This window comes from Diceros bicornis, chromosome 26, assembly GCF_020826845.1.
Source record: "Diceros bicornis minor isolate mBicDic1 chromosome 26, mDicBic1.mat.cur, whole genome shotgun sequence".
Taxonomy (NCBI): domain Eukaryota; kingdom Metazoa; phylum Chordata; class Mammalia; order Perissodactyla; family Rhinocerotidae; genus Diceros; species Diceros bicornis.
Genome location: NC_080765.1, coordinates 44,292,548 through 44,316,762, shown reverse-complemented (window position 1 = coordinate 44,316,762; position 24,215 = coordinate 44,292,548). Strand labels below are relative to the sequence as shown.

At 53.5% G+C, this 24,215-nt stretch overlaps 1 protein-coding gene across 1 annotated transcript in view; it reads right to left on the bottom strand.

The window, feature by feature from the left end:
• SRL (sarcalumenin) overlaps positions 1 to 24,215 on the bottom strand; it is a 35,824-nt gene extending 11,609 nt beyond the window's left edge. Inside the window, exon 1 of the mRNA XM_058570594.1 lies at positions 24,155 to 24,215. Within this exon, the coding sequence (XP_058426577.1) occupies positions 24,155 to 24,215 (61 nt within the window). The remainder of the gene's footprint in view (positions 1 to 24,154) is intronic.

Sequence of the window (24,215 nt, the reverse complement as noted above, 5' to 3'; positions counted from 1 at the left end):
GCCATCCATCACTGAGGGAGTAAGTGGCTGGCCCACCCCCAGAGCCCCACCCCGCCCCTGGCTCTCAAGTCTCCCCACTGGGTCCTGATGACCGTGTAGCCATGGACACTCAGGAGAGCCCTTCCAGTCTTTTCTCAACCTTGCAGCCTGGCTCACTAGGAGATCTTTCCAAGATAGGACAGATGCATGGACATTCCACCCCTTGTCAGTTCCTAGAGTCATTAACCATGCTTTTTATACCGCTATCAGCAAAGGAGTGAAAACAGGTGTGTGCGGGCCAGATCATCTCAGGTTACACAGCAAAGTACTTAGGGGATTACTTGTGGCTCTCGACCTTATTAAGTCGCACATCCAACTCTGTCCCCTTAAGGGCAGGCATTTGCTGGCCTCGGTACCTTAGATTAGAGGGGACGTGGCCTGAGGAGGAGGAAGTATCCAAAACAGGCAGGGCCAGGGCTTCCTGGCGACCTTAGCCAACCCCTCCCAAGGGGATCCCCTTCTGAGGACCTGTCGCTTTACCAGGAGAGCTGAGTGCACTGGTAGAGCAAAGCAGGAGAGTGAGGTAGGGGCCTGGTCCATGCCAGAGACCTCTGTCAAGGGACGCATGTAATTTATCCGGAAAATGGGGTCAGCAGAGACGGTTGCCCCCTCCCACCCAGGCTGGGACCTATTTAAGGAGGAGGGGGAATGCTGTAGGCTCCCGGGGATGAGGGGACCAGAGGGGCCCTGCCGTGGGGAAGCTGAGACAGCCCCCAGGGCTCCCATGACTCACGAGGACTCCCTCTGAGGAAGCAGCATCCTACCTCTCTGCGGGCTACAGACGCCCCTCCCTCAGGCCACAGCCTGGTACTCCCATCCCTGTCTCCCACAAAGAAAAGCTCCTGCCTCGGGGTACCCACCTATCTTGTTCCCAGAAGCTGGGGCAGCCTTTAGGGACCAAGAACAAATCTTTTCTCATTAGTGCCCACAGATGCAACTTGCTATCAAATTCAGAAAGATGGGAACTTTGGGTGGCTTTTATCTAAAGGAGCCCCGCGTATTGATACAACAGTTCCCCAAGCACTTTCACATTCGTGACCGCGTTCAAACCCCCTTTATTACCATCAGCCAGACTTCAGAGCTGAAGGTCTAGAGAGTCTTTGACTTGCCCAAGACACCAGGTGGCTGATGGGTGACTGGAACCCAGAAGTGCTCACCCCTTGTCAGGCCCTCCATGCACGATGTGCAGGGGAGCATAGGGGCACCCCTTCCCACTGGTCCCTCCCCCTCCCTACATATGCCTTCTCTCCAGGCTCCTGGATTGCAGGAACCAGGGCTTAATCCTCCCTGTGTTCCCAGGGCTGGGACCTGCCTGACCCATGGAAAGTGTCGTGAAGAGGTCTGTGGTGAGATCTGGGTACAATACGAATTCCTGGTCCCTTAGTAGGGGAGCTGTAGTTACTCATTAAAATTTTCTTTTATTACCACCTGAATACCTGTACATCCTGATTCCTTTGCCTGCATCTCTATGCCCCTCACCCTCTGGAAAAAAATCTATGGCAAGAATTTGGTTTTACCCAAGGAGAATGACAGTCCTCTGAGCAGCAAGATATAGACAATACATCTCATATGAGATACAAAGCACTTTATATATAAAACATTACTTACTTGATCTTACTCCACCTACTTACTCTTACTTGCTTCTGTAAAACAAGTTTTATTCCTATCCCCATTTTACAGATGAGAGGACTGGAATCAGAGACACTCAACACACTGCCCAACATCACATAGCTAGCAACTGGCTGACCACTTAACTCCAGAGCTGCAAAGGAGATTGCCTGATCCTAGAACGGGGTTCTACATCTGTGCTACTCAGAGTGTGGTCTGGGCACCCGCAGCATCAGCATCACCTGGGAGCTGGATAGAGATGCAGACTCTCGGGCCCCAGCCCAGACCCACAGAATCAGAATCCACACTTCAACAAGATGCCCAGGTGATTCCTTTGCACATTACAGTTTGAGAAGGGCTGGTCTACACCACCTGATAAAACTGCCTCTAAACCAGTGATTCTTGGCATTGGCTGCATATTGGAATCCCCTGGTTCTCGGTCCCACTCCTCTCCCCCTCCTCAGAGGTTCTGATTGAATTCGGGTGTATCCCCAGCATCAGGACTTCAACAAAAAAAATTCTTGGGTAATTCTAACATGCAGCCAAAGCTGCAAACTGCTGCTAAACCAAATAATCTTGACCCACAGATTTCTGATCCCGGCCCCTCCCCTCTTGTGTGCCCACTGGGCGCTCCCAAGTTGCATGAGTCACACAGGTCTTGGCATGTGACCTTGGAATAGCAGTGGGCGAGGCTTCTCCTCTGGGGAATCCAGCCCTTTCCATAGGACCCTGTTGCCCTCTACTGTTGATGATGTTGACAATGATGATGATGATGGTAGGGTAGTGATGATGGTGGTAGTGGTGGTGGTGATGGTCATGGTCATGGTCATGATGGTGATGGTGGTGGTGATGATAGTGATAGTGATTTTGATGGTGATGATACTGGGCCAAACAGACTCTGGGTCTGACTGCCTGTGGCATTTCTGATATTATCAAAACACCCTCTGTCCCCAGTGGGGGTGAGAGTGCTACATAGTCCCAAGCGAGATGAGTTCCCCAGACTTTGGGGGTTAACTATGACCTTCACACTGTTGCATATTTCCACTCCTGGGCCCTGGACAGGAAGTCAGGTGTGTGCATGTGTGTATACACGTTTATATCCATACTCTTCCCTGGTTTTTACGACTTAGTGCCAAGCTGCCCCCGACCTCCTGCTAAGCAATTTGGAGTGAAAAAGGCCGAGGGTGATGACTTCATGCCCTATGAGCTTCCTTCACAGGCTAAAAGTAACTTCTCTGACAGAAAGTCTCTCAATGAAACAAGCTGTGCCATTGGGCCCCCAGCGCTCAATCCCCAGGAAGCAGCTATGCCATTAGGCCCGATCTCTCCTCCGGAGAGCCTCTGATTAAACTCAGTTCAATTCTGTGAAATCAAACCCAGTGTCTTCCCTCCCTCCCTGACCTCCCCAGCGTCTTGCTGAAGCCCCCGAGTGGCCCCTGGAGGAGGAGCTGGGGGAGGGCACAAAGGACCCAGGACAGACACCCTGGGTTGAGGGGTTGAGAACCCAGTAAGATGAGTCTTGGTCTGTCCTAGGACATGCAGTACAGTACTGTATGTGCTGCTGCCAAGGCAGCCGCCCCAGCCCCGGACAGGCCTGGGTGCTTATGTCAAAGTACACGAATAGCAAGCCCCCTACTCAGCCCCGGAGATCACGGGAAGGTCTATGCGCCTAACAGGCTAGTGCCCCAGCCCCGCTCACGCCCTGGATAGAGCATGGCATAAACCGGTTCTTCTTCCTCTCCTGACACCTCCTCTACAGTAAGCTTTTCTTTGGGGGTCAGCCTTTTAGCTGCTTCCCCCACCCACAGCCTCAGCAGGAGCCCCAGGCTCAATTCCTCTCTCCTCTCTCCACCACCAAAGACCTGATTTTTTTCCCCAGTTCCTAGCTCATTCCAAAGCACTTTTTGCATGGACTCAGAGGACTGTGGAGTTGCCAAGGACCTGAGTGAGTCCAACTACAGAGGAGGAAGCTCCGGCCAGGGAGCTTTGGAGACCTGCCCAAGGTCAGGGGTAGGGTTGGGACAGAGCCCACATTCATGGCCCTCAGTCTAGAGTGCTTTCCCCCGCATATAGTTCGCAAACCACATCCCATGAAGTGCTAGGGTTCCATGAAAGTGACTCGGAGGTGAGGGAAGATGAAGGAGCTGAGGTTCAGCACCCCCTTTGTACTTCCTGCCCAGCAGCTCTCTTTGAGTCTATCTGTCCCACTGCCTGAGGGGGTTGACAAACACTGCTCCCGCCTCCCCCTCCCTCTCTCCTGAAAATTCCTCTAGCCTCCTCTTGATCATTTCCTCCAGCAGCCCAAGGAGCCCCCTCACAGCATCTTTTCACTTTGCTGATCGACTTATTCCAGGCACTGAGCTAGATGCTGTCTCGCCTCCACACAGAACTTCATGCTTCCCAAAGTAGCTTCATCTTCTTCCTCTTGCATCCTCCTGGCAGCCCTCTGAGGCAGGGAGAGCGAGGAATACTAGCCTCTCTCGAAATGAGGAAGCAGACACAGGAAAGTCAAGCTGTTTGCTCAACAAGCCGTTCCAGGGATGGGCTAGAACTCAGGCCAGGAAACAAAGCAGTGCTCCTGGCCCACGTGGGGGTGGTGTCCATGACCTGCACAGTGTTTCAAGCACAGACGCCCAGGCTCCAGGTTGGGTCAGTGGGAACCTGCGTGTTTCACAGGTGGTCCTAATGAGCACCAGCAGTTGAGAACCACTGCTCTGAGCCGCCCTCAGCGCCAAGTGTCAGGGAGTCGGTCTAGAAGTTGAAACTGGAAATGGGAGAAGAGAGGTCAGAACCTGAGATCTTTTATTTGGTTGACCTGTTTTGAGCTCACCTCTAGGTGCTGAATTTATTCAATATCTTCGGGCCGGCCCCGTGGCTTAGCGGTTAAGTGCTCGCGCTCCACTGCCGGCGGCCCGGGGTTCGGATCCCGGGCGCGCACCGACGCACCGACGCACCGCTTCTCCGGCCATGCTGAGGCCGCGTCCCACATGCAGCAACTAGAAGGATGTGCAGCTATGACATACAACTATCTACTGGGGCTTTGGGGAAAAAATAAATAAATAAATACAATTATATTCAATATCTTCATGGAATAGAATGTAAACTCAGTTCACTTGTCCAAGTCTCCTTAGGATCTGCCAAAGTTATTCTTCCATGTGACTTCTCATCCATATGAACTGAAACTATGGAGTTCAAAGTCACACACAACGAAAATACCTTTGACCGTTACTCACACACAATTATGCAGATGAGTCATCAATAATAAAGTCCTGGGGGACACTCACTTTCCAGTTCTACCCCTGGACACCTCTGTCCCTGGGAGTCAGGAACAGCAGTCTTGGCATCCAGGGAGTCCCACGTCTTTCCCAGGCTTCCTCTGCCCAAACTCTTGCACATCTCATCAGCCATGCCTCAAGTGCAGCTGAGGACAATTCAGAAACAGAATTCATGGAGCTGGAGCGGCAGACTGACCCCTTCTGTGTTCTAGATCTTGTCTCTGAGCACTGCTGGACTGGCCAACGTGGGTCAGTGGCCTCTTCTGGCATCACATTTTTTCTTGACCTCATTTGCAGAGTAAATGTTCACCACTCAGGGACTCCTGTCCTTTCTTCTTGGGTGAGCCTTCAGAAAGCTTTGCAGATGCTGACGCTGAAAAGGACCTTGGAAGGGAAGTGCCCGCACTCTCCCAGGACCCTGAGACCCTCTCTCACCACCCTCTTGGCCTCTATGTCTTCCCCCCAGACAAGGGGACTACAGTGCAGTGAATGAGGCAGCCAATTTTGGAAGGTTCTTTGGCCTCCTCGCCAAGCTCCAAAGTCAAGGCTAATCCCACCAGGACAGCTTGTCCCTGGCTGGACTCTAGCCCCAAAATGATTCACCCAGGGGACAGGATACAATGACAAAGGCACCAATCAGAAAGACTTATGGGATTGGAGGTCACAAGGGACCTCCTCACAGACCAACTGGTTTGATTTCACTGATCAGGATCTTAAAATTCTGATAAGTGATTGTCCCAAGACCACAGGGCTAGTTAGGCTAGTCAGCAGTGGGCTGGTTTTAGAACCCAGCTCTCCACCAACTCTGAGTCTCATGAGCTTTCCCAGCACCATGCCACTGCCCCCCACAAATGAGAGGGGGTAAGTCAGCCTTAGAAGGACAGTGACTCCTCAGTCTACCCTCTTCTTCCTCCCTTTAAAAATGATTGTTTAAGATTTTAAGACAATGGTTTTTAACCCATAAAGTCCAGATAATTGGCAGATAACTCCACCCCCCTCCCCACCCCTAATTCCTGGGAATTCTTGGTTTAGGGGGTATGGGAGAAATTGCCCACAATCCCACAACCATGTATACACATGCTTGTCACTGATGCCCAGAAGATTCATGAATATGGATAAGCACTCACTTTCAAAAGGCAAATACCTTCGGAAGAAGCAAAACGTTAATCCCTAGCCCCTCGGTGTGACTCCATTATTATAGAGACACTCTGTGGAGCACCCAGTTTTCCCAGAGATTGGCCCTGCCTGAAGTGAACAGAAGTCCTTGTAGGAGTCTTGGGCAGTACTTCCTCCATTCAGAGGGGCAAGCTGGGCAGGAGACAGGAAGGAAGGAGGGAGAGGTGCAGGCTGGATTCTGAGACAGACTGAGGCAGGTGGCTGCCTTACCCCCGGCCCCTACCTCCCCACCCACAGAAATAGAATCTTCCTGGGATCTGGAGGATGACCTCTGAGAGGGCTGATGGTTTAACTTTTGGGCACCAGCCAGGGAGAGACCCACTGGGAGCCAAAGGAGTGTGGCTCCCCAAGGTCCCAGTCAGATGGACACCTTGGGTTCGGGTCAGAAGCATCGCGGGCTTGGCAGGTCGGGGGAGTAATGACACCAGACCCACCTCATCCCCAGGCCAGGGAAGCAGGAGGAAGTCTGCTTGATTCCCAAGCGTGGGAAATGGATGTGACACCTTCCCCAGCCTGGCCACGACCACATCTCAGGGCTTTCCTTTGCTACATGACCGAGAGCCAGACTGGACTCTCTGGATGCAGTTGGAAGTCAGGAGAGCTGGGCTCTGCTCATTAGTGTCTTCCTAACCAGCAACATGACTGTGGGCTGCTCCTCACTCCCCTTCACCCAGCTCCATTCACCCATAAAATGCAAATAATAATACCTGCTTTGCCAACCCCTTCGGAGTATTTTAAACATTGGATGTTGTTTAAAAGCAGTCAACAAATGTCAGGCATAATAATAATAATTTCCTAGAAGAGCAAAGATACCAGGCCAAATCCCAAGTTCACTGAGTGGGCCAAAGCAGAACCAGCTCGGGACAGGAGCCAAGCTGGCGCACCTTCACTCTACTCCTTCTGACCCTCTGTTTCTGGGGGCTCAGTCAGGGAGCCAAGAGAGCTCTTTCTGCCCATGGCTCCTTCCCCCTTCTCCCTGCTAGAAGCAGCTCGTTCAAGGAGCTGTGGGCGCCTTGGGGGTAGCCTTGCTCTCTCCATGAAGTTCCAGCTGGCCTGGGACAGGAATGGGCCCTAGCTGTCAGCACCCCCAGGGCCCGGATCTGGTCCTGCTGAGCCCCAAGTTAATTCCTACAGTCTCTGACTCCCACTTCCAGTCAGCCCTGACTCACCCAGAAACTTCCAGGGCCACTCCGAGATCACGCATGGCTTCCCCTCCCCTCTACACCTCCCAGACTCCTTCCACCCCCATTGATGGGAGGTGACCCTGCACTTTGCTCCCAACGCAAACACAACTTAGGGGATGTCTACACAGACCCATATGTAAGCGCACGTCTGTCTGAGAATGAGTGAGAGGCCCTGTCTGGGAGCAGAGCCCCTGAGGGCCCTGCACAGCTCCCGGAAATGGCAACACAATCAGAGAGCCCATATTCGTGGTGTCAGCGTGGCCTTGTCGTCCTTATGATAAGTGAGCACAGGGAGCAACAGTAAACCCCTCAGACACGCCTCAGGCCTTGAGAACGTGGCTTTGACTGCCACAGAGATGAGCGAGAGTGGCTGTGGCTCCCACCTGAGGGGCGCTTTGCTCGTCCTGCTCGGCTGAAATCAGAGCTAATTTTTTCATGGCTTTGGAAGGCCTGCCACATGGGCCTGCATGACCACAGGGGGCCCCTTCGCCTCCGCCACCGCCAGCAGCCCTGTTCCCATTGGTGGCGCCAAGCCTCCCCCCGACATCTGCTCAGTGGTGAGGTGTCCTTAGCAGCTCTCACTCCCAACTGCCAAGAAGACCAGAGGAGCCACCTGTCCCAGGTCGGCTCAGAGAAGGTTATGCAGGAAGGTACAGCCAGGGGCAGAGGCTGGGGCAGCAATAACACACAAATACTGCACCCTGCGTGCCCTGGACCATAGATCCTTCCAGAAAAACTGCTGTCCAGACACTAAGATGCCAGATATTTCCACCTTCTCTCCCACAGTGCTTCACCAAATTTGTGACAGATGGGCTCCACTTCTGGTCCTTCTGTTCAGGGCCCCCAACCTTGTCTTGTTACTCGGCCTCATGGTTATTTTGCCTGTAGAGACGTGTAGAACTGGAAGGAAACTTAGAAGCTAACTATCCCAACTCCTTCACTTCAGAGATGAAGAGCCTGAGGCCCAGAGAAGGAAGAGAACCTGCCGGAGTCACCTAGCAAGCTGGGGGCAAAGCCGGACATGAACACAAGGTCTCCGACCCCTCGCCCTGGTCTTTCACTCAGGGTTCCTTGTGAAACATGTGACTTCCTTTCCTCTCTGCCATTTCTTAACTTTTATGGCCATGTCTTGCCTTCTCCCTGGGGTCACCCATCCATTCCCCTAGTTGTTCCTACAAAACATGCCCTTCCGATGAGTGCCAGCCAAGGGCTCTGATGCCAGGCTGGGTCCCTGAGCACAGCTCTGTGCAGAGATTTTGGGAAGGACTGGGGTGAGGTTTAAGCTCCCGGAGGTCACCTGCACCCAGCCCAGCCCTGCATTCGCCCTTAGGCTGTGGTTCTCCAGTGTCACCAGGAGGAGAATGCAGGGAGGGGCTCCCTGTCCTCATCACCAGGAGACAAAGGATAGTTGGTTCCAAGAGATCAGCTCTTAGCTATCTGAGTTCAGGATGGCAGAAGCCACAAGACTGGACCAGAAGAGCCCTCCAGAGTCTAGGTCATGAGAGAAAGGGCAGAAGACCATGTCCCTGCCTGCTGCTCCATGAACCCACAAACTCCCAAAGCCTTCAAGCAAATCCATCCATTACCCTCCATTATCACTCCAGAGCTTGGAATGCCACAGGCAAAGATGTCTAGAACACCCAGGCTGCTCTATGGTGGAACATTCTAGAAATCTCATGTCTTCTCTGGGAACAAACTTGCTCCCAGTTTATATCCCCAAGTGGCATAGACCCTGAACCTCAGACACATTAGCCATGCTTTCCCAGGGCTCTGTCCCTCCTGCAGCCCAGGCCTCTAAGCCCTCCCTGGGGCTCCCTCTCTGTACATCCCCACCCCCAGGGAGGAATCATTATGGGCAATTAAACCCTAGAGCAGCTTCCTTCTCAGGTGGATTTAATGTCACCAAGGGGCTGGGTTCTCCGTCTTGTCTCTTCAAACACTGAAACCAGACGAGGCTCTTGCCACCCAGGAGCCGCCAGGCTGTTACATTCTGCCATCTACTCCTTAGTTCCCACAGGGCTGCCCTGGAGAGGGGAAGGTTAAAGCCAAGGGCAGGGTGGAGGGTGGGGCCAGAGCAAGTGTACATTCCGCACTCGCTGTCCCCAGGGTGACCCTCCCTGGTAAGTGCCGAGGGCCCTAGCAGCCTCCACCAGGCTGCATCTGAGGAGCTCCAGCAAGCTGCCTGCCCAGTGGGTCCCCACCTCCCAGCCAGACAAGGGCCCCAAAGCCCTACACTGAGGCCTGAGCTGGTCTTGTATTCGTTTCCTGTGCCTGCTGTAACAAAGCACCACACCTGGGGGCTTAAAGCAATAGAATGTGTTCTCTCACAGTTCTGGAGGCCAGAGGTCCAAAATCAAGGGGTGGGCAGGGCCATGCTCCCTCTGAAGCCTCTAGCGGGGGCTCCTTCCAGCCTCTTCCAGCTTCTGATGGCTCTGGGAATCCTTGGCTCGCGGCTGCACTGTCTCCAGTCTCGGCCTCCATTGCACATGGCCTCTCCGTCCGTTTCTATCCTGTGTGTCTTCTCCTTTTCTTCCAAGGACACTAGTCAGATTAACTACATCTGCAACCACCCTATTTCCAAATGAGGTCACATTCTGAGGTACTGGGGGTTAGGACTTCAACATATCTTTTTGGGAGAACCCGTAATCAGTCTCCCGATGGCCCATCCCACCGCCTGCCTGGAACGCCCTCCCACTTCTCTGCAGATCCTGCCTCACCCGTTCCCTCTTGCCAGCCCACAGCCTGCCGCCTCCGTGATGCTGCTTTAACAAGCACCCAGGTAATTCCTACACACCTTAGTATCTGAGAACCACTGGCTCTGGGCCTTGACCATGGGAGTCAACCTATACCCATCTTCTCAGGGACCTACTGGTTGCAAAGGGTGGAACCTGCCTGTAGGAGGCTGTACCAGGCCTGCCCCTGCACCCCGTCCCAGGCCATGGTCCATCTCCAAGGCCACAGGGGCTGATGCCCATCAGTTCTAGGGTCTGCGGTCTAGCTGGCCTTGCTACCCTGTCAGAGGATATTCCCAGGAGGAGAGCACAAAGAAGCAGGAGCGGCCAGTGGTGGGAGGCCCTCACAGAAGCCACCAATGGGATGGAATCCTGGTGGTCAGGCAGAGCTGCCCACTTCGAGGAGCAGCCCTGGGGACCCTGTGACTCTGGGGGCAGGAGAGGAAGAGAGTCAGGAGCCCGAATTTGCTCCCCTAATCAGCAGTGGGACCTTGAGCAAGTATTTTAACTTTTCTGTGCCTGTTTCATCAGTACTAAAATGGAAAAGAAAAACACCCACCCTGCCCACCTCCAGGTTTTCTGTGCCTTCATTTCACTGCTATTGATGGAATACCTACTGCGTGCCAGATAGTGGGAGGCTCAAATGATATGTGATGGAATTCTGAAAGCTGTCTAGTACTAGAAAAGTATAAAGTATTTCTAAATTTTTTTTAATTTATTTTTTATTTTTTTTCCCCAAAGCCCCAGTAGATAGTTGTATGTCATAGCTGCACATCCTTCTAGTTGCTGTATGTGGGACGCGGCCTCAGCATGGCCGGACAAGCAGTGCATCAGTGCGCGCCCGGGATCCGAACCCAGGCCGCCAGCAGCGGAGCGCGCGCACTTAACCGCTAAGCCACGGGGCCGGCCCTAAGGTATTTCTAATAGTAAGATAAAATCTCCCTGAAACATATCTCCACATAAGAACGTGTACACCAATGTTCACAGCAGCATTATTCACAATAGCCAAAGGTGGAAACAACCCAAGTGTCCATCAACAGATGAATGAATAAACAAAATGTGGTCTATCCACACAACAGAATATTATTCAGCCATAAAAAGGAATGAAGTTCTGACACACGCTACAACATGGATGAACTTTAAAGATATTATGCTCAGTGAAAGAAGCCAGACACAAAAGACCACATATTATATGATTCCATTATTATATGAAAGTCCAGAATAGGGAAATCCATAGAGACAGAAAGCAGACTAGTGGTGGCCAAGGGATGGGAGCGGGGAATGGGGAATGACTGCTGATGGGTACAGGGTTTCTTTTTGAGGTGATGAAAAATGTTCTAAAATTGACTGTGCTGATGGTTGCATATATCTGTGAATACAGTAGTCCTCCCTTATCTGTGGGGGATATGTCCCAAGACCCCAGTGGATGCCTGAAACCACAGATAGTACCGAACCTTTACATCTACTATGTTTTCTCCTATATGTACATACCTATGATAAAGTTTAATTGATAAATTAGGCACAGTAAGAGACTAACAACAACAATAATAAAATAGAACATTAACAATATACTGTAGTGAAAGTTACTGTAGATCTTAGCAACCTCAGCATATGATTATTTTTCTTTCCTTATTAAGTCGAGAACTTTCACCTTTTCACTTAAAGGAAGCACCTTGCGGCTCTCTTTGGCATATCCGAAATGCCAGCATCACTGCTCCTGCACTTTGGTGCCATTATTAAGTAAAATAACGGTTACTTGAACATAAGCACTGAGACACCAACAGTCGATCTGATAACCCTGACGGTTCCTAAGTGACTAACAGGTAGTGTGTACAGTGTGGATACGCTGGACAAACGGATGATTCACATCCCAGGTGGGACGGAGCGAGATGGTGCCAGATTTTGCCACGCTACTCAGAAAGGTGCACAATTTAAAACGTATTAATTATTTATTTCTGGAATTTTCCATTTAATATTTTTGGACCACAGTTGCCCTCGGACAACTGAAACAGTGGAAAGCAAAACTGCGAATAAGGGGGGACTACTATACCCTAAAAGCTATTGAATTTTACACTTTTTTTTGCTTGTGAGGAAGATTAGCCCTGTGCTAACATCTGCCAATCCTCCTCCTTTTATTTATTTATTTTTTTTGCTGAGGAAGACTGGCCCTGGGCTAACATCCGTGCCCATCTTCCTCCACTTTATATGGGACGCCGCCACAGCATGGCCCACCAAGCAGTGCGTCGGTGCGCGCCTGGGATCTGAACCCACGAACCCCAGGAGTGCGCGCACTTAACCGCTTGCGCCACCCGGCCGGCCCGAATTTTACACTTTAAATGGGCAAACTGTATACTAGATGAATTATATCTCAATAAAGCTGTTTAGGGAAAAAAAAGTGTCTTTGATTCTTTTCTTTCTCCAAAACCTTAGTTAAACCTATTGTCTACCTTCAAAATCGATCCTCAATCCAGCCCTTTCTTTCCCCACTCCCCTAGCTCCCCGGCCCAGGAGCGGTCACCTCTCACCTGAGTGCGAAACAGCCCCTCCCTAAGCCCCACGCCCTGTCTGTTCTCCAAGCGCGCTCCCCATCAGTACACACCCCAGCCGGCTCCCATCTCAGCAGAGGATAGGCCACGTCCCCTGGTGGCCTGGAGGCCCACACCCTCCCAGCCCTGCCTCCCCCACCCTCCTCGCCTCCGCACGGGCTGCGCCCTCCTGCCTCACTGAGCTTGCTACGCTTTTTGTGGGAACACTCTCCCCAAACAACCACCTGGCTCTCTCCTTTCCTGCCCTCCTTTCCTGGCTCCTTGTCACCTTCTCTGCGAGGCCTTCCCTGGCTACCCTGGTGATGCTGTCTCCCAACCAGCCTTCCCCTCTCTCTTCCCTAGTCTTCTCCATTGAACCTGTAACCGTCTGATAAGCTGTATAACCTACTTATTTGGTTTCCTGTCTGTCAGACATCTTGCATCCCAGCACCTAGAACAGCCATTGGATGGATGGGTGGATGGATGGATGGGTGGATGGATGGATGGAGGCAAAAGGTAAGGCCTTCCCTCAACTCAGTGGCAGAGAGTTCCAGAAGAGAGAAGATTCAGGACCAGGATTCAGAACCAGAGAAGTACCCACAGGCCAAGTCACTTAACCTGCCCAAGCCTATTTTTTTGTGATCAAAGGGTCCTAGGAGTAGCTACCTTACCAGATCAGAAGATTGCTGTGATAACCACGAACTGAATTCCTGAATTTAAGACCCTCCCCTGAAAGACAAAGCATCAATTGGAGGGGGAGGCGGGCAGGCATGAAGAGAGACTGGCAGCAGAGTCTCAGCCCTGAGTAGGGACGTGGACCCGGGGGGCTCATCGTAGGAGCTCCTGCAGGGGGTGGGGTAGGGCATTTGGGTCAGATGTTGCAGGAGCCAAGCAAAGTGTGCACAGGAACAAAAGCCATGATCAGGAAGATGGGACAAGCCAGACAGAGGAGAGCTCGGAATGCCAAGCTAAGGAGTGCAGACTGGATTCGCTGGTGAGCATTTCCGGAAAGGCTAGAAGACCCTGGAGACCTGTCCCCCACCCCTGCTCTCCTCCAGAACCAGGACAAACCACAGAGAATGCAACAGAGCCATAGCCACCAGCTTCCAGAGCTGCCCTAACACCCCAGACTCCAGGTTGGGGGCCCCTAATTCTACCATGAAGAGACCCAGATACCTGCCCTTCCAGGTGGGGGCTCCTGCTGCTGGCCAGGAGAGCACAGCAAGGAGGAGACGCCAAGATGGGCACCTCTCATCAATGTCAGCAGAGGATTCACTCTGAAGCTCTTTTTCCAAGTGGCTTCTGCAGGGGATTAGGAGGTGCCTCCGTGTCCTGCTCACTCTCCCGCTGTGCCCAGGGCAGGGGACTGTGAGGGCCAGGCACGGGCACTTATGTGGGAGAGCTGGGTCTAAGGTCACACAGCACGCCAGGCCCGAGTTTCTGGGTTCTCAGCCCACTGCTCTCTCCATCACACCACCAGCCGGGAACCAGGCCCTCAGCCCTCAGGACCTGCCAGCACCAACTCGCTCCGCACCTGAGCACACCCACCAGGGACTAGAAAATTCTCGCCACCGTCCTCCCCAGCACCACCACTAGGCTGGGCAGCTGCTCCTGGAATTCCCTGCCCCCCACCAGCTGTCCCTCGATTCATTCAACACACTTGCGCTGGGTGTGTCAGTAAAGCTCCAAATTAGCTGCTAGGGCACTTGTGTGGGCCGTGGGGCCAAAGAGAAGACCAAGGAAAGAGGTGCCATCAGCGCCCAGGAGAAGACTGCCACCTAGAAGAAAGACCAGAACTATACATGCAGAGCCAGCAACTGCTCAGCAATCTGGGTCCAAGGCGAAGGAACCATGGGGGCTGAAGAGTGTCTCCCAAAATTCACGGCCACCAGAACCTCAGAAAGTGACATTGTTTGGAAATAGGGTCTGTGTAGATGTAACTAGTTAAGATGAGGTCATACTGGATTAGGGTGGGCCCTAAATCCAAAGACTGGTGTCCATATAAGAAGAGGACACATAGACACACAGGGAGAAGGCCACCTGAGGACAGAGGGAGAGATCGGAGAGATGCGTCTACAAGCCAAGGAACGCCAAGGATTGCCAGGATCTCCTAGAAGATGGAAGAGGGAGCCTGCTGACACTTGATTTCAGACTTCCAGCCTCCAGAATCAGTTTCTGTGAGAGAATCCATTTCCGTTGTTTTAAACCACCCAGTTGTGGTCATTTGTCACGGCAGCCCCAGGAACCCACACCTAAGCCTGGCCCTCGAACTCTTCCCGATCCCCCTCACACTAAGCTGATCACACCTTCATCAGCCCGAGCCCCGTGCCTGCCCGGGCCGTGTGGGGATCCACACTGCTCCCCCTTCCTCTGCAAACTCAGGCTGCTTATTTTCAGCCCCTCTTATTCCATCTGCCTTATATGGTTCCCTACTCATATCAGGAGCAGGGACTGACTCCCCTCCTGGTTTGTAAGCTCTTTGAGGACAGAGAATCCCAAGGATATTAACCATCCCGAGAAGGAGCAGATATGTTGATGGACCCCCGGTTGTTAGTGTTTTGTGATATTTGAGGAAACCAGTGGCAGATGTCAAGCCGCAGGAATACTGGCAGCAGTGATAACATATAATTATTGTCATAGCCCTTTAACCTTAAAAAGTATCTGATATCAAAAACATTTTAAGCATCCGATAGCTATTTTATTTTAGTCGCATAACAGCCCCATGCTGTAAACAGGGCAAAGTATTATTATCCCATTTAATGGGCCAAGAAACAGGTGCAAAGATGGTAAGGGGCTTGGTGGTGAATGTGTGACAAAGCCAGCGCTTGCTTTGTCCTCAAGTCCCAGTGCGCCCACAGCATCCCACCCCAGGCTGGGTGTGCTGTTCCTCATGTGGGCAGCCTCTGGTGAGGGGGTCTTGGTGGAGAGGCCGCCGGCCTAACTACTGATTCAGAAAGGAAACCGAGGCAGGAGAAAGAGGTGGACTTGCCACCGGACTTGTATTACTGTCACAGCTTGTACCCAAGCTCATTCCACTGGGACCCTGAGGCCAGGTGGGCTGCCCCAGGCCACGGCGAGGGCTGTGACCCTTCCTAAGTTTCCAGACCCCTTCCCAGGTCCCAGGGACGCTCCTGGTGTCATGACCTCCCGGGATAAGCTAGAGAAATAGGTGATCTTCCACAACCTGACACTTAGAACAAACTGAGGAGGGAATGCAGGAAAAGCCCAACAGCCAACAAAGGGGCTAGAAGCCTATCTTCTGGGTGCAGGGGTACAGGGCAGGCAGCTGTGGAAACTGGATGCATATCAGAGATGCAACTTTCCAGACAATGGCTTCACCAAATCTTTACCTATTGCCGTCTAGGGAAAATTCTATGGGAGACAACTGGGCTGGCCGAGGTCCTAACCGAATGGCCATTTGGAGGAGGACCAGGGTCCGCAGTTTTGGCAGTGACCGGTGGGGGAGGGGGGGCTGCCAACCCTCAGGGTTCTCCCCTGGCCTGGTTCCAGGCTGAGCTCCCAGCACAACCCACTTCCTACAGGCCCAGAACTCCAGGCCAGACTTTGCCTGCACCTGTTTGAGCTCAGAATGCAGTCCCTGCTCTAGAAGGATCCAAAAATATCTGAGAGGGAAGAGAAGGGGGAGGGGCTAGCCAGAAAGGGAACAGGCTAGAGTACCTGAAGGCCTAGGGAGAGAGCCACTTGGCTCGGCATTCAAGGCCCTTTGCAACTGGCCCCAACCCATCAGGATGGTCTGGTCTCCCCTGAACAGGAGCCCCATATTCTAGCCAGAGCCAGTCTCATCCCATCCCTGCCAGTGCAATGCTCTGAGCTTCCCCACCCCAGGCTTTGATCACTATCTTCAGACAGTCTTCTGCCTCTGCCTGCACGAATCGTCTAATCATTCATCAGAGGTTAAGTGCCTTCAACGAGCCGAGCACCATGCTGAGCATTGGTGATGCAGAGGCGAGCAAGTTAAACAATGCACAGCCCCTGTCCTCTTGGAGCTGACAGCCCAGTGATCGTCCCCTTCCTCCCAGTCCAGCTGGAACCCTGCCCCTCTGTGAGGCCGATCTTCCAGCCCTCCTCTGAACTCCAACCAGAGCTGCCGGGGGTGTTAGCTACATTTTTTTTCAGTGCGTGTCATCTCCCCAAATAGAAGGTCAGCTCCTGGGGCAGAGACATAGCCCAGGCCTGCCTGCACAGTATGGCCAGCCAGGACCTTGCAAGGGGCACAGCCTGGCCTCGGGCTGGAGAGCTGGGCCTTTCAGAGAAGGACCCACATCCACCGCACCTTTCCCACCTCTCTTGTCAAGCGCCCACCTTGTGAGATTAACCAGCCCTTCTTCCCCTCTCCAAGCTCCTGCAGCATCCAAATCTGTGTTCACCCTCATGATCTTGCTGCTCATATCCTACCCCTCACCCCTAATCAGGAGTCCATCCTGGTTCCCCGACCCAAGGTGGAATCCCCAGGGACGGCCACGTCTCCCATTTCTTCAGGACTCTTCATTGAGCCCTCCTTCTTCCCAGAGCTGGCCACACAGCCTGTACTCATTCTGAGTTGACAGAGGACTAGGGGCTCAGGGATTCTCAGGTTGTGAAGGACAAGGACCCTTGTCGGGGGGCGTCCACCCAAGGGTCAGAGGAGAAAGCCTCTTCTCATCTCAATACCTTTGCAATGAGCCTGGGGAGCCTGACCCAGCTGGGCCCACGTCCCACTTGAAATCCTTCTGGGCCCAGGATTTGGAGCTGGATGGAGCAATGGCAACTAAGCTTTCCTGTGGTCCTGATAACATGATCCCAGGAAAGACAGGCTCTGGGATGGCGCCAGGCAGGACCTGCACACTGGCGCCATGGTCTCATGGTCTTCTTCAGAATCGGGCCCCTGGGCACTCCCAGCACCAGGGCAGCACGGGGCAGCCCTCCCTCCGCTCCAGCTAGGGGAGAGCTGGAGGTTGGGGCAGAGGAGGCTCCTGGAGGCCCTGGCTGGGGGTGTGAATGGCTGACCTCCTAATAGTGTGGGCAATTTAAGAGGCAGGGGCCGATTCTGCCACCCAAGCCCCCCACCCTGAGACTGGGCAGCTCAGGAAAGCCTGCTTCAGAGCCCTCTGTGTGGGAGGACGAGGAAGTGACCAGCAGCAGGCATGTCCCTGGGGTGGAGGGGTATCTGGGACCTTGAATCTGAGCAAAACCACCTTCGGGGCTGGAGAAGGATGAGGCTAAAAGCAAATGGGACAGGACTTCTCTGACCCCAGAGAAAGATGACAGCATAGGCAACACAGACCAGGAAACAGATGACTCCAGAAACAGCTAAATCTGATCCATCCCATTTGCCAAATTATGCAACCCCCCTCACCTCCTGCTGAGGACACCAGGGCTGTGGGTGAGCAGAGAGGATGGGGCCTCCTGAGCATGGTGCATCCAGCTTGGCCATCCTACAGCCATGCCCACCATGGCTCCAGTTCATTCACTCACTCACTCATTCTTCAGGACCAGGTAGAGAAAGCCCCACTCTCTAGGTCAGCCCTTCTGTGCTCAGAACCAGTGGACTATTATTGCCTCAATGCTGTGATTTGGGGACTTTGGGGAAGACCGTGCCCACCAAAGCAATGGGAAATTCCACATTAGAGATGCATTCCTTGAGCTAAAATCTTCTGACTCCTTTAAAACAAAAAGTGATTTGGGAAAGTGACAGTCCAAATGTTGAGCCCGTGGCCCAGGTTGGAATGAGTTTCAGAGCCTTTGCTGATCGTGTGTCTTAGTAGGGGGGACAGAGCAGGGCCAGCGTGGGGGGAGGGAAGGGAGCCACCAAGAGGGAGAAAAGAAGCCCAACAGAGTGGATGTGAGAATCTGAAGACAGACTTCTAGCTCCTAAGTCCTGGAAGGCCCCTGAGAAGGCAAGTGAGGGGTCTCTGAGGGGCCTGGACTCCCAGAGCAGATCATGAGAGAACACCAGCCAGCCCATCAACTCGCTTCTCTCTCTCAGCCTCCTTATCCCAAAATGAGGCCCACCAATGGGCCACAGGGTGGGGCGGGGGCACTAAGGCCTCACAGCCAGGAAAACACCCTGGAGGGAACCTGAGCCTGGGCCTGTCTCTGTTCCACAAGGAAAAACGAGAACCGAGGTCATTATCTGGGAAACTCGGGCCACGTGCCTCTGGGCCAACGTCCACTGAAGTAGCCAGTCGTGATGGAGTCCAAACATGGCACTTTTCCCATTGTAGGCCCAGTGGTCATTCGCTGAATGAATACCTCAGGCGGTAGAGTGTGGGGTCTGATTTTGCCCTCTTCTCTATAGCATCTGGCTTGAGGGGGCCAGCTCACCAACAGCGAGAGACTAACCCTGGCTGTGACTAAAACGCTGATTCACTGACTTCCTCTCCTGGCCTCATCTCTTTCAGGTTCTGCCCAGTCTTTCTCCAGCACCGGAGACCAGGCTCCCATCTTCGCCCTGCCATTCGATACCATACAACTCGGAGCAACCAGCGTCCCTTTCCACCTCCCCGGGTTCTTGGGAAGATCGGCCTGGATCCTTCCCCTCCGTGGCCCTCCAGAGCAATCACCAGTATAGACGACCAGGGTCTGTGCTTCCTAGTTTAGCTCCCTGGCTGGCACCAGGGCTACTGAGTTTACCGCAAATGTGTGGTGTCCCTCTGAGGTCTCTGCAATGCCATGGCATGTGTCCCCTGAGACCTACCTCAGACCTTGTCCACCCTCCTCAAGAGCCTGACGTCTTGGTCACTTCCTTTCTTCTTGCGTTCGTCAATCTTGCCCTCTCCATAGGATCCTCCCCATCGGCCCATAAACACACTGTCTTCTCTAGTGTCAAAAAGAAAATTCTCTGTCTCTGCAAACCCATCCTCCTACTTACTCTTGCAGTCCTTTATCCCCTAAACGGAATGTTAAAAGGCTTACTGTCCAAATATGTTGCCTCCATGTCCTCCCTAAATATGTGTAAGCCCTTCAATTCGTCAGTGACCTCCTGGGTGTAAACTCACACCTCATCCTCCTCAGCATCTCTGTGGTATTTAATCCTGTTGACCTCCCCTTCTAGAAGGCCTCCTTTCCCTTGGCTTCCAGGTCGCTGTCTCTTCCTGAGTCTCTTCCCCTCTTCCTGAACCCCATTTATCTTCTTCCTCTTCCCACTCCCCAAAACTACAGCTCCCTTGGCAGTGTCACAGCCTCACCCTTATCTTTACCCAAAGGAATCTCATTTCTGGGTCCCCAGACCTGATTTTCCTCCTAAGCTCCAGTCCCACTATTCTAACTAAAATCTCCATCCAGATGTCCCACTGGCACCTGAAATTCATAATGACCCAAACTGAACTTTTTAATCTCTTCTTTTATGTTCCTGGTTTCCTTTTCTGGCAAGATCGTGTCTCCAATGACCTACACTAAACCCACGAGGACTCCTTCCTTGCCCTGGCTCACCAGGTTAGAAGTCCAGCAGATTCTACCCAGCTATCTGCTGGGTCTGCCCCTTCTCCATCCACAGTCCCTCACTGGAGTTCACACCCTCTTACCAGCATTTCTGACATGGTTGTCTAATCAGTCTACCCTCGTTCCACTCCTCCCTACAAACACCTGCTAGGTGGATTTTTCCAAAGTCCTCGTCCTCAGCCCAACAATTAAAGCCCTTCAGACCTCAGCCCCAACCCACCCTTCCAGATAGAATCCCCACAACCCCCACTTCACTCTGCCCATCCTAATCCCAGCCGGAACAACATGTCCTTTCACAGTTCACGCTCCAATGTTTCCTGACTCTGTGAGTTTACTCATCCTGTTCCTTTACATGGAATTCTCTTCCTTCCATCTTTTCATGTCTGAATACTACTTTCTCCAAGGTCCAGGTCAAATGTTCCCTCATCTGTAAAACATTTCCTGATCCACTTGGTTAAAAATTGTCTCCCACTTCTCTCCATCCCACCTCACTTTACCTGCACCTCCTTGTGACACATGCATCTTATTTGCACATGTACAGCCTCAAGGCCTCTCTCCTGGACTGTAAGCATGCCAAGGACAAGATGCCTATCTGAATTCCCCCAGTACCATACCTAAAAAATAGTAGGTACAAAGTAAAGCTGGGATGAATTAATGAATGATGAAATGTGGCAAGGTGTCTGAATGAAAGGGCTTTGCATACTCAAGCAATACTGAAATGTAAGGGGTTGTGCCGTGAGTGAGTCTGGATCTGGATTTGGAGTAGAGAAGGCGCCCAGAAGAGAGAGCTAAGCCCAGCTTGCCACAGCGGCAGGCCCCACCATTTCCCCCCTCCCCCAGCCGCCACCCTGGTTCCAGGCCAGGAGGCACAGCACCCAGGCCCTGTCCACACCTGGGAGGATGTATCCACTAGCAAATCCCAGACTAGCAGTTCACAGACTCGATGTGGGAATTGCGGACCAGCTGCTCCCCATGGGTTTATCCAGCTGCACTGAGCTAGGAGTCAGGAACTAGCTGAGACAGAGCTTGCAGGGGGCTGGAAAGTCGTCTGGGGTCTGCTCTCTCCCCAAGACCCGCAAGCTCACCACCTTCTCTCACCAGCCCTCCTCAGGGTGAATCCTTGCAGCTGGGCCACCTTGTTGAGGAAACATGAACACGGGCCTCTTTCCAGAAATAACCAGCCTGGGGCGGGTGAGGAGGGGTCTCAAAGGGTGGTCACCATTCACCTCATCTCTCAGGGACGGGTGGGCGAGTTAGCCCCATCATGTGCCAACCTCTCGCCATTGGGTTGGCAGGGTGGGGGCTAGAGCAGACTTGCAAGTCTGCAAACCAGGGTCGGGCTGGAGGATGAGGAGGAACAGACCCGGAACCCGGCCTGTCCCAGGGGCTGCAGCGAGCGGCAACAGGAAGCAAAGATGTCCCAAATTCAGCCTGACACATGCCAATGGCCAAAACCCAAAGAAATGTTTTCTGGGCCGGCCCAGAAAACTTAGCGGTTAAGTTCGCGCACTCCGCTGCTGGCGACCTGGGTTCGGATCCCGGGTGCATACCGACGCACCGCTTCTCTGGCCATGCTGAGGCCGTGTCCCACATACAGCAACTAGAAGGATGTGCAGCTATCACATACAACTATCTACTGGGGCTTTGGGGGGAAAAAATAAAATTAAAACAATTTAAAAAAAAAGAAATGTTTTCTGGAACCCCCTCCCCACTCCACTCTCCAAAGAGTCAAGGATCAAAGACATCACTCTTGCCCTGCACCCCGAGGGCAGCTACCCACTGGCGGCCTCTCCACCACCGCCTCACATGCCCGGACAGGCAGAGAGGGGCTCAGGTCCCGGTTCGGGCCAGCCAGCGGCCTGGGATGGACAGGAACACCCAGGTGGGGTGAGACTCACCCTGGGCTGGGCGTGCCTCTCACTAACTCGCTGTCTGACCTTGAACACATCTCTTCCTTCCTCTGGCTTTCACTCCCTCACCTGGACAATGAGGAGACTGAGGAAACTGTCTCAAGGCTGCTTTTCCCTGTCCCTGAGCAGGCCTGTCACAGGCCAGGTGGCTAAGACAAAGAGGAGGACCCTGGTGGTTACAAAGGACTGGGGGCAGCGGGTTGGGGGGGGTGGAGGTGTCTGGTGACCAGGGCTTGGTGGCTCCAGCTATCTCCTGGCATCAGGAGGGGCGCTTGGTCCCTCACTGGCGGATGAGAAGAGGAGGCTGGGGAGACCATCACCCCGGTCCAGAGGGCCACAGGAGCAACGTGGGGACAAAAGAAGGAAGGGCAGCTCTGTAGGGTCCCCCTACGCCCAGGAAGCAGGAACAGGGCAGGGGTTAGGGAGAATGCCTGCCTGCCACACAGCGAGGGGCAAGCCACCAGGATGGAAATGAGGATCCAGCAGTGGGGTGGGACGTTCAGGAGCAAAGCTGCTGCCTTTGGACTGGGTGGCATTTACCCGGTGGCACAATTCTAGGGGAAAGTCAACCAGCAGGAAGGACTGTCATTATGGGGTCAGGGGAAAGCCGTCTTTATGGCTGGAACCTCCCAGTGGGTGCAGGAGGGAGCCATCTTTCTGGGTACACCATCTACAACTGGAGAGGTGATAAACCCACCCCTGGTGAGACCCCAAAGCCCAGGCGGTGAGCAGGGTGAGGAGGGAGGGAACCTCGCACACTAGCAGACAACCCTCCCTGGAAGCCAGGCCAGGGGCACACCGTGCAGACCAGGAAGGAAAGAGCGTGCAAAAAGAAGAGGAGTGCCTGCCGCCTCCGTTCCCCACGGCAAGATCCTCCAGCCAGGCCAGATGTCTGGTTCCCTTGCTGGAAGGAAAGATAAAGGATGTCCCTAAAAGGCTAAAAGTTCCTGGGCCTGCTGTGTGGAAGCAAGCGAGGTGGCAGTTGGAGCTGGATGGAACGGGGAGGGCTGCAAAGGGAGAGGGTGGCAGTGGCTCGGGGCTCAGGATCCAATTACGCGGCTGTTTCCATACTTAGCCACCTGACAGCCTTTTGGAATCCTTGCCACTCCAGCCACTGCAGCCCCGCAGAGCCCAAATTAACTCAAGGGCAGACAAGGGCAGGGCCCAGCAGCACATGAGAGGCTGGAGCCCCCTACCTTGGTCTCCAATCCCTGAGAGCAAATGGCTTCTGCTCCCACCCGCCATCTGCTCTCCACGCTGGGGCTGGGACCTCCAGAAACAGAACCTCAAAGATGGAAAGACTGGGACTCTGGACCCCACGGTCCCCTGTGCAGATGAAGACTGCTGAGTCATGAAAAGACAAAGCAGGAGGCCTGGATTCCTGGGGGTTCCCAGAGCACGCCCCAACCATCCTCAAGAGGAACACAGCCCCAGGAGTCTCAGGAACAGAGAGGTGGCAAAATGCTCTGGTGTCCCCTCCATGCCTATAAATAACCCCCATGCTGTAACCCAAGCCACCACCTCTGCCACACAAAGTGCTGAGATGTCAAAGAAAAACCATGGCACACAGCCCAGCCCCCTTCTAATGAAGCCCCCAGCCTCGCCCCATTCTACTCCAGAATGAGGCCCATTCCTCTTCTCAACTCTGCGTCCAATTTGGTTTCCAGCCCAATCTCCAACTCCATCTCCAATCCCATCCCAAACTGACCCTCACTCTACTCCAATCCCCAGACGACCCCTAGCTCTGCCCACTGTGTCCTCCTGTCCTCAGTCATGCAAAGCCAGGCTCCTGCCCAATCTCCCCCAGGTTGGAGGGTCAACTCAACGACCTCCAGGGGCCCCTCCAGCTCCAAGATCGGGTTCATTTGTCCGCCTAGGAGGCTCCTCCAGTCTTGACTTTTGGGGTCCTCTTTCCCAGCATCTACTGGCCACACCTTCTCTCTGGCCCCTGGCTCAGGCCTCACGCCCACCTGCAGCTCTCAGTTCACTGCTTCTACTTCCTCTGGCCTCCCAGAGAGACCCCTTGCCCTGGCTGCACTCTGGTTCTCTCTGCACCCAGTTCTTTCTCCTGGGCCCCAGAAAGAAATGAACGGAGACAACGGTGAGAACAGCCAGGAGTAAAGGTTTGCCATCAGCCCCAGGGATCACGGAGGCCTCATCCTCCATCTACCACCCAAACCCTGCCCCTCAGCCCCCAGTAAACATAAAACCTTGGGGGCACGTGGAAGTCACAGTCTGGCTGGCCAACAGGGGTGGGGGTCATACCTGCTTGTCCTGGGAGCAGGAGCGACGCCACGAAGCAGCAGAGCAGGACCAGAGCCCTCAT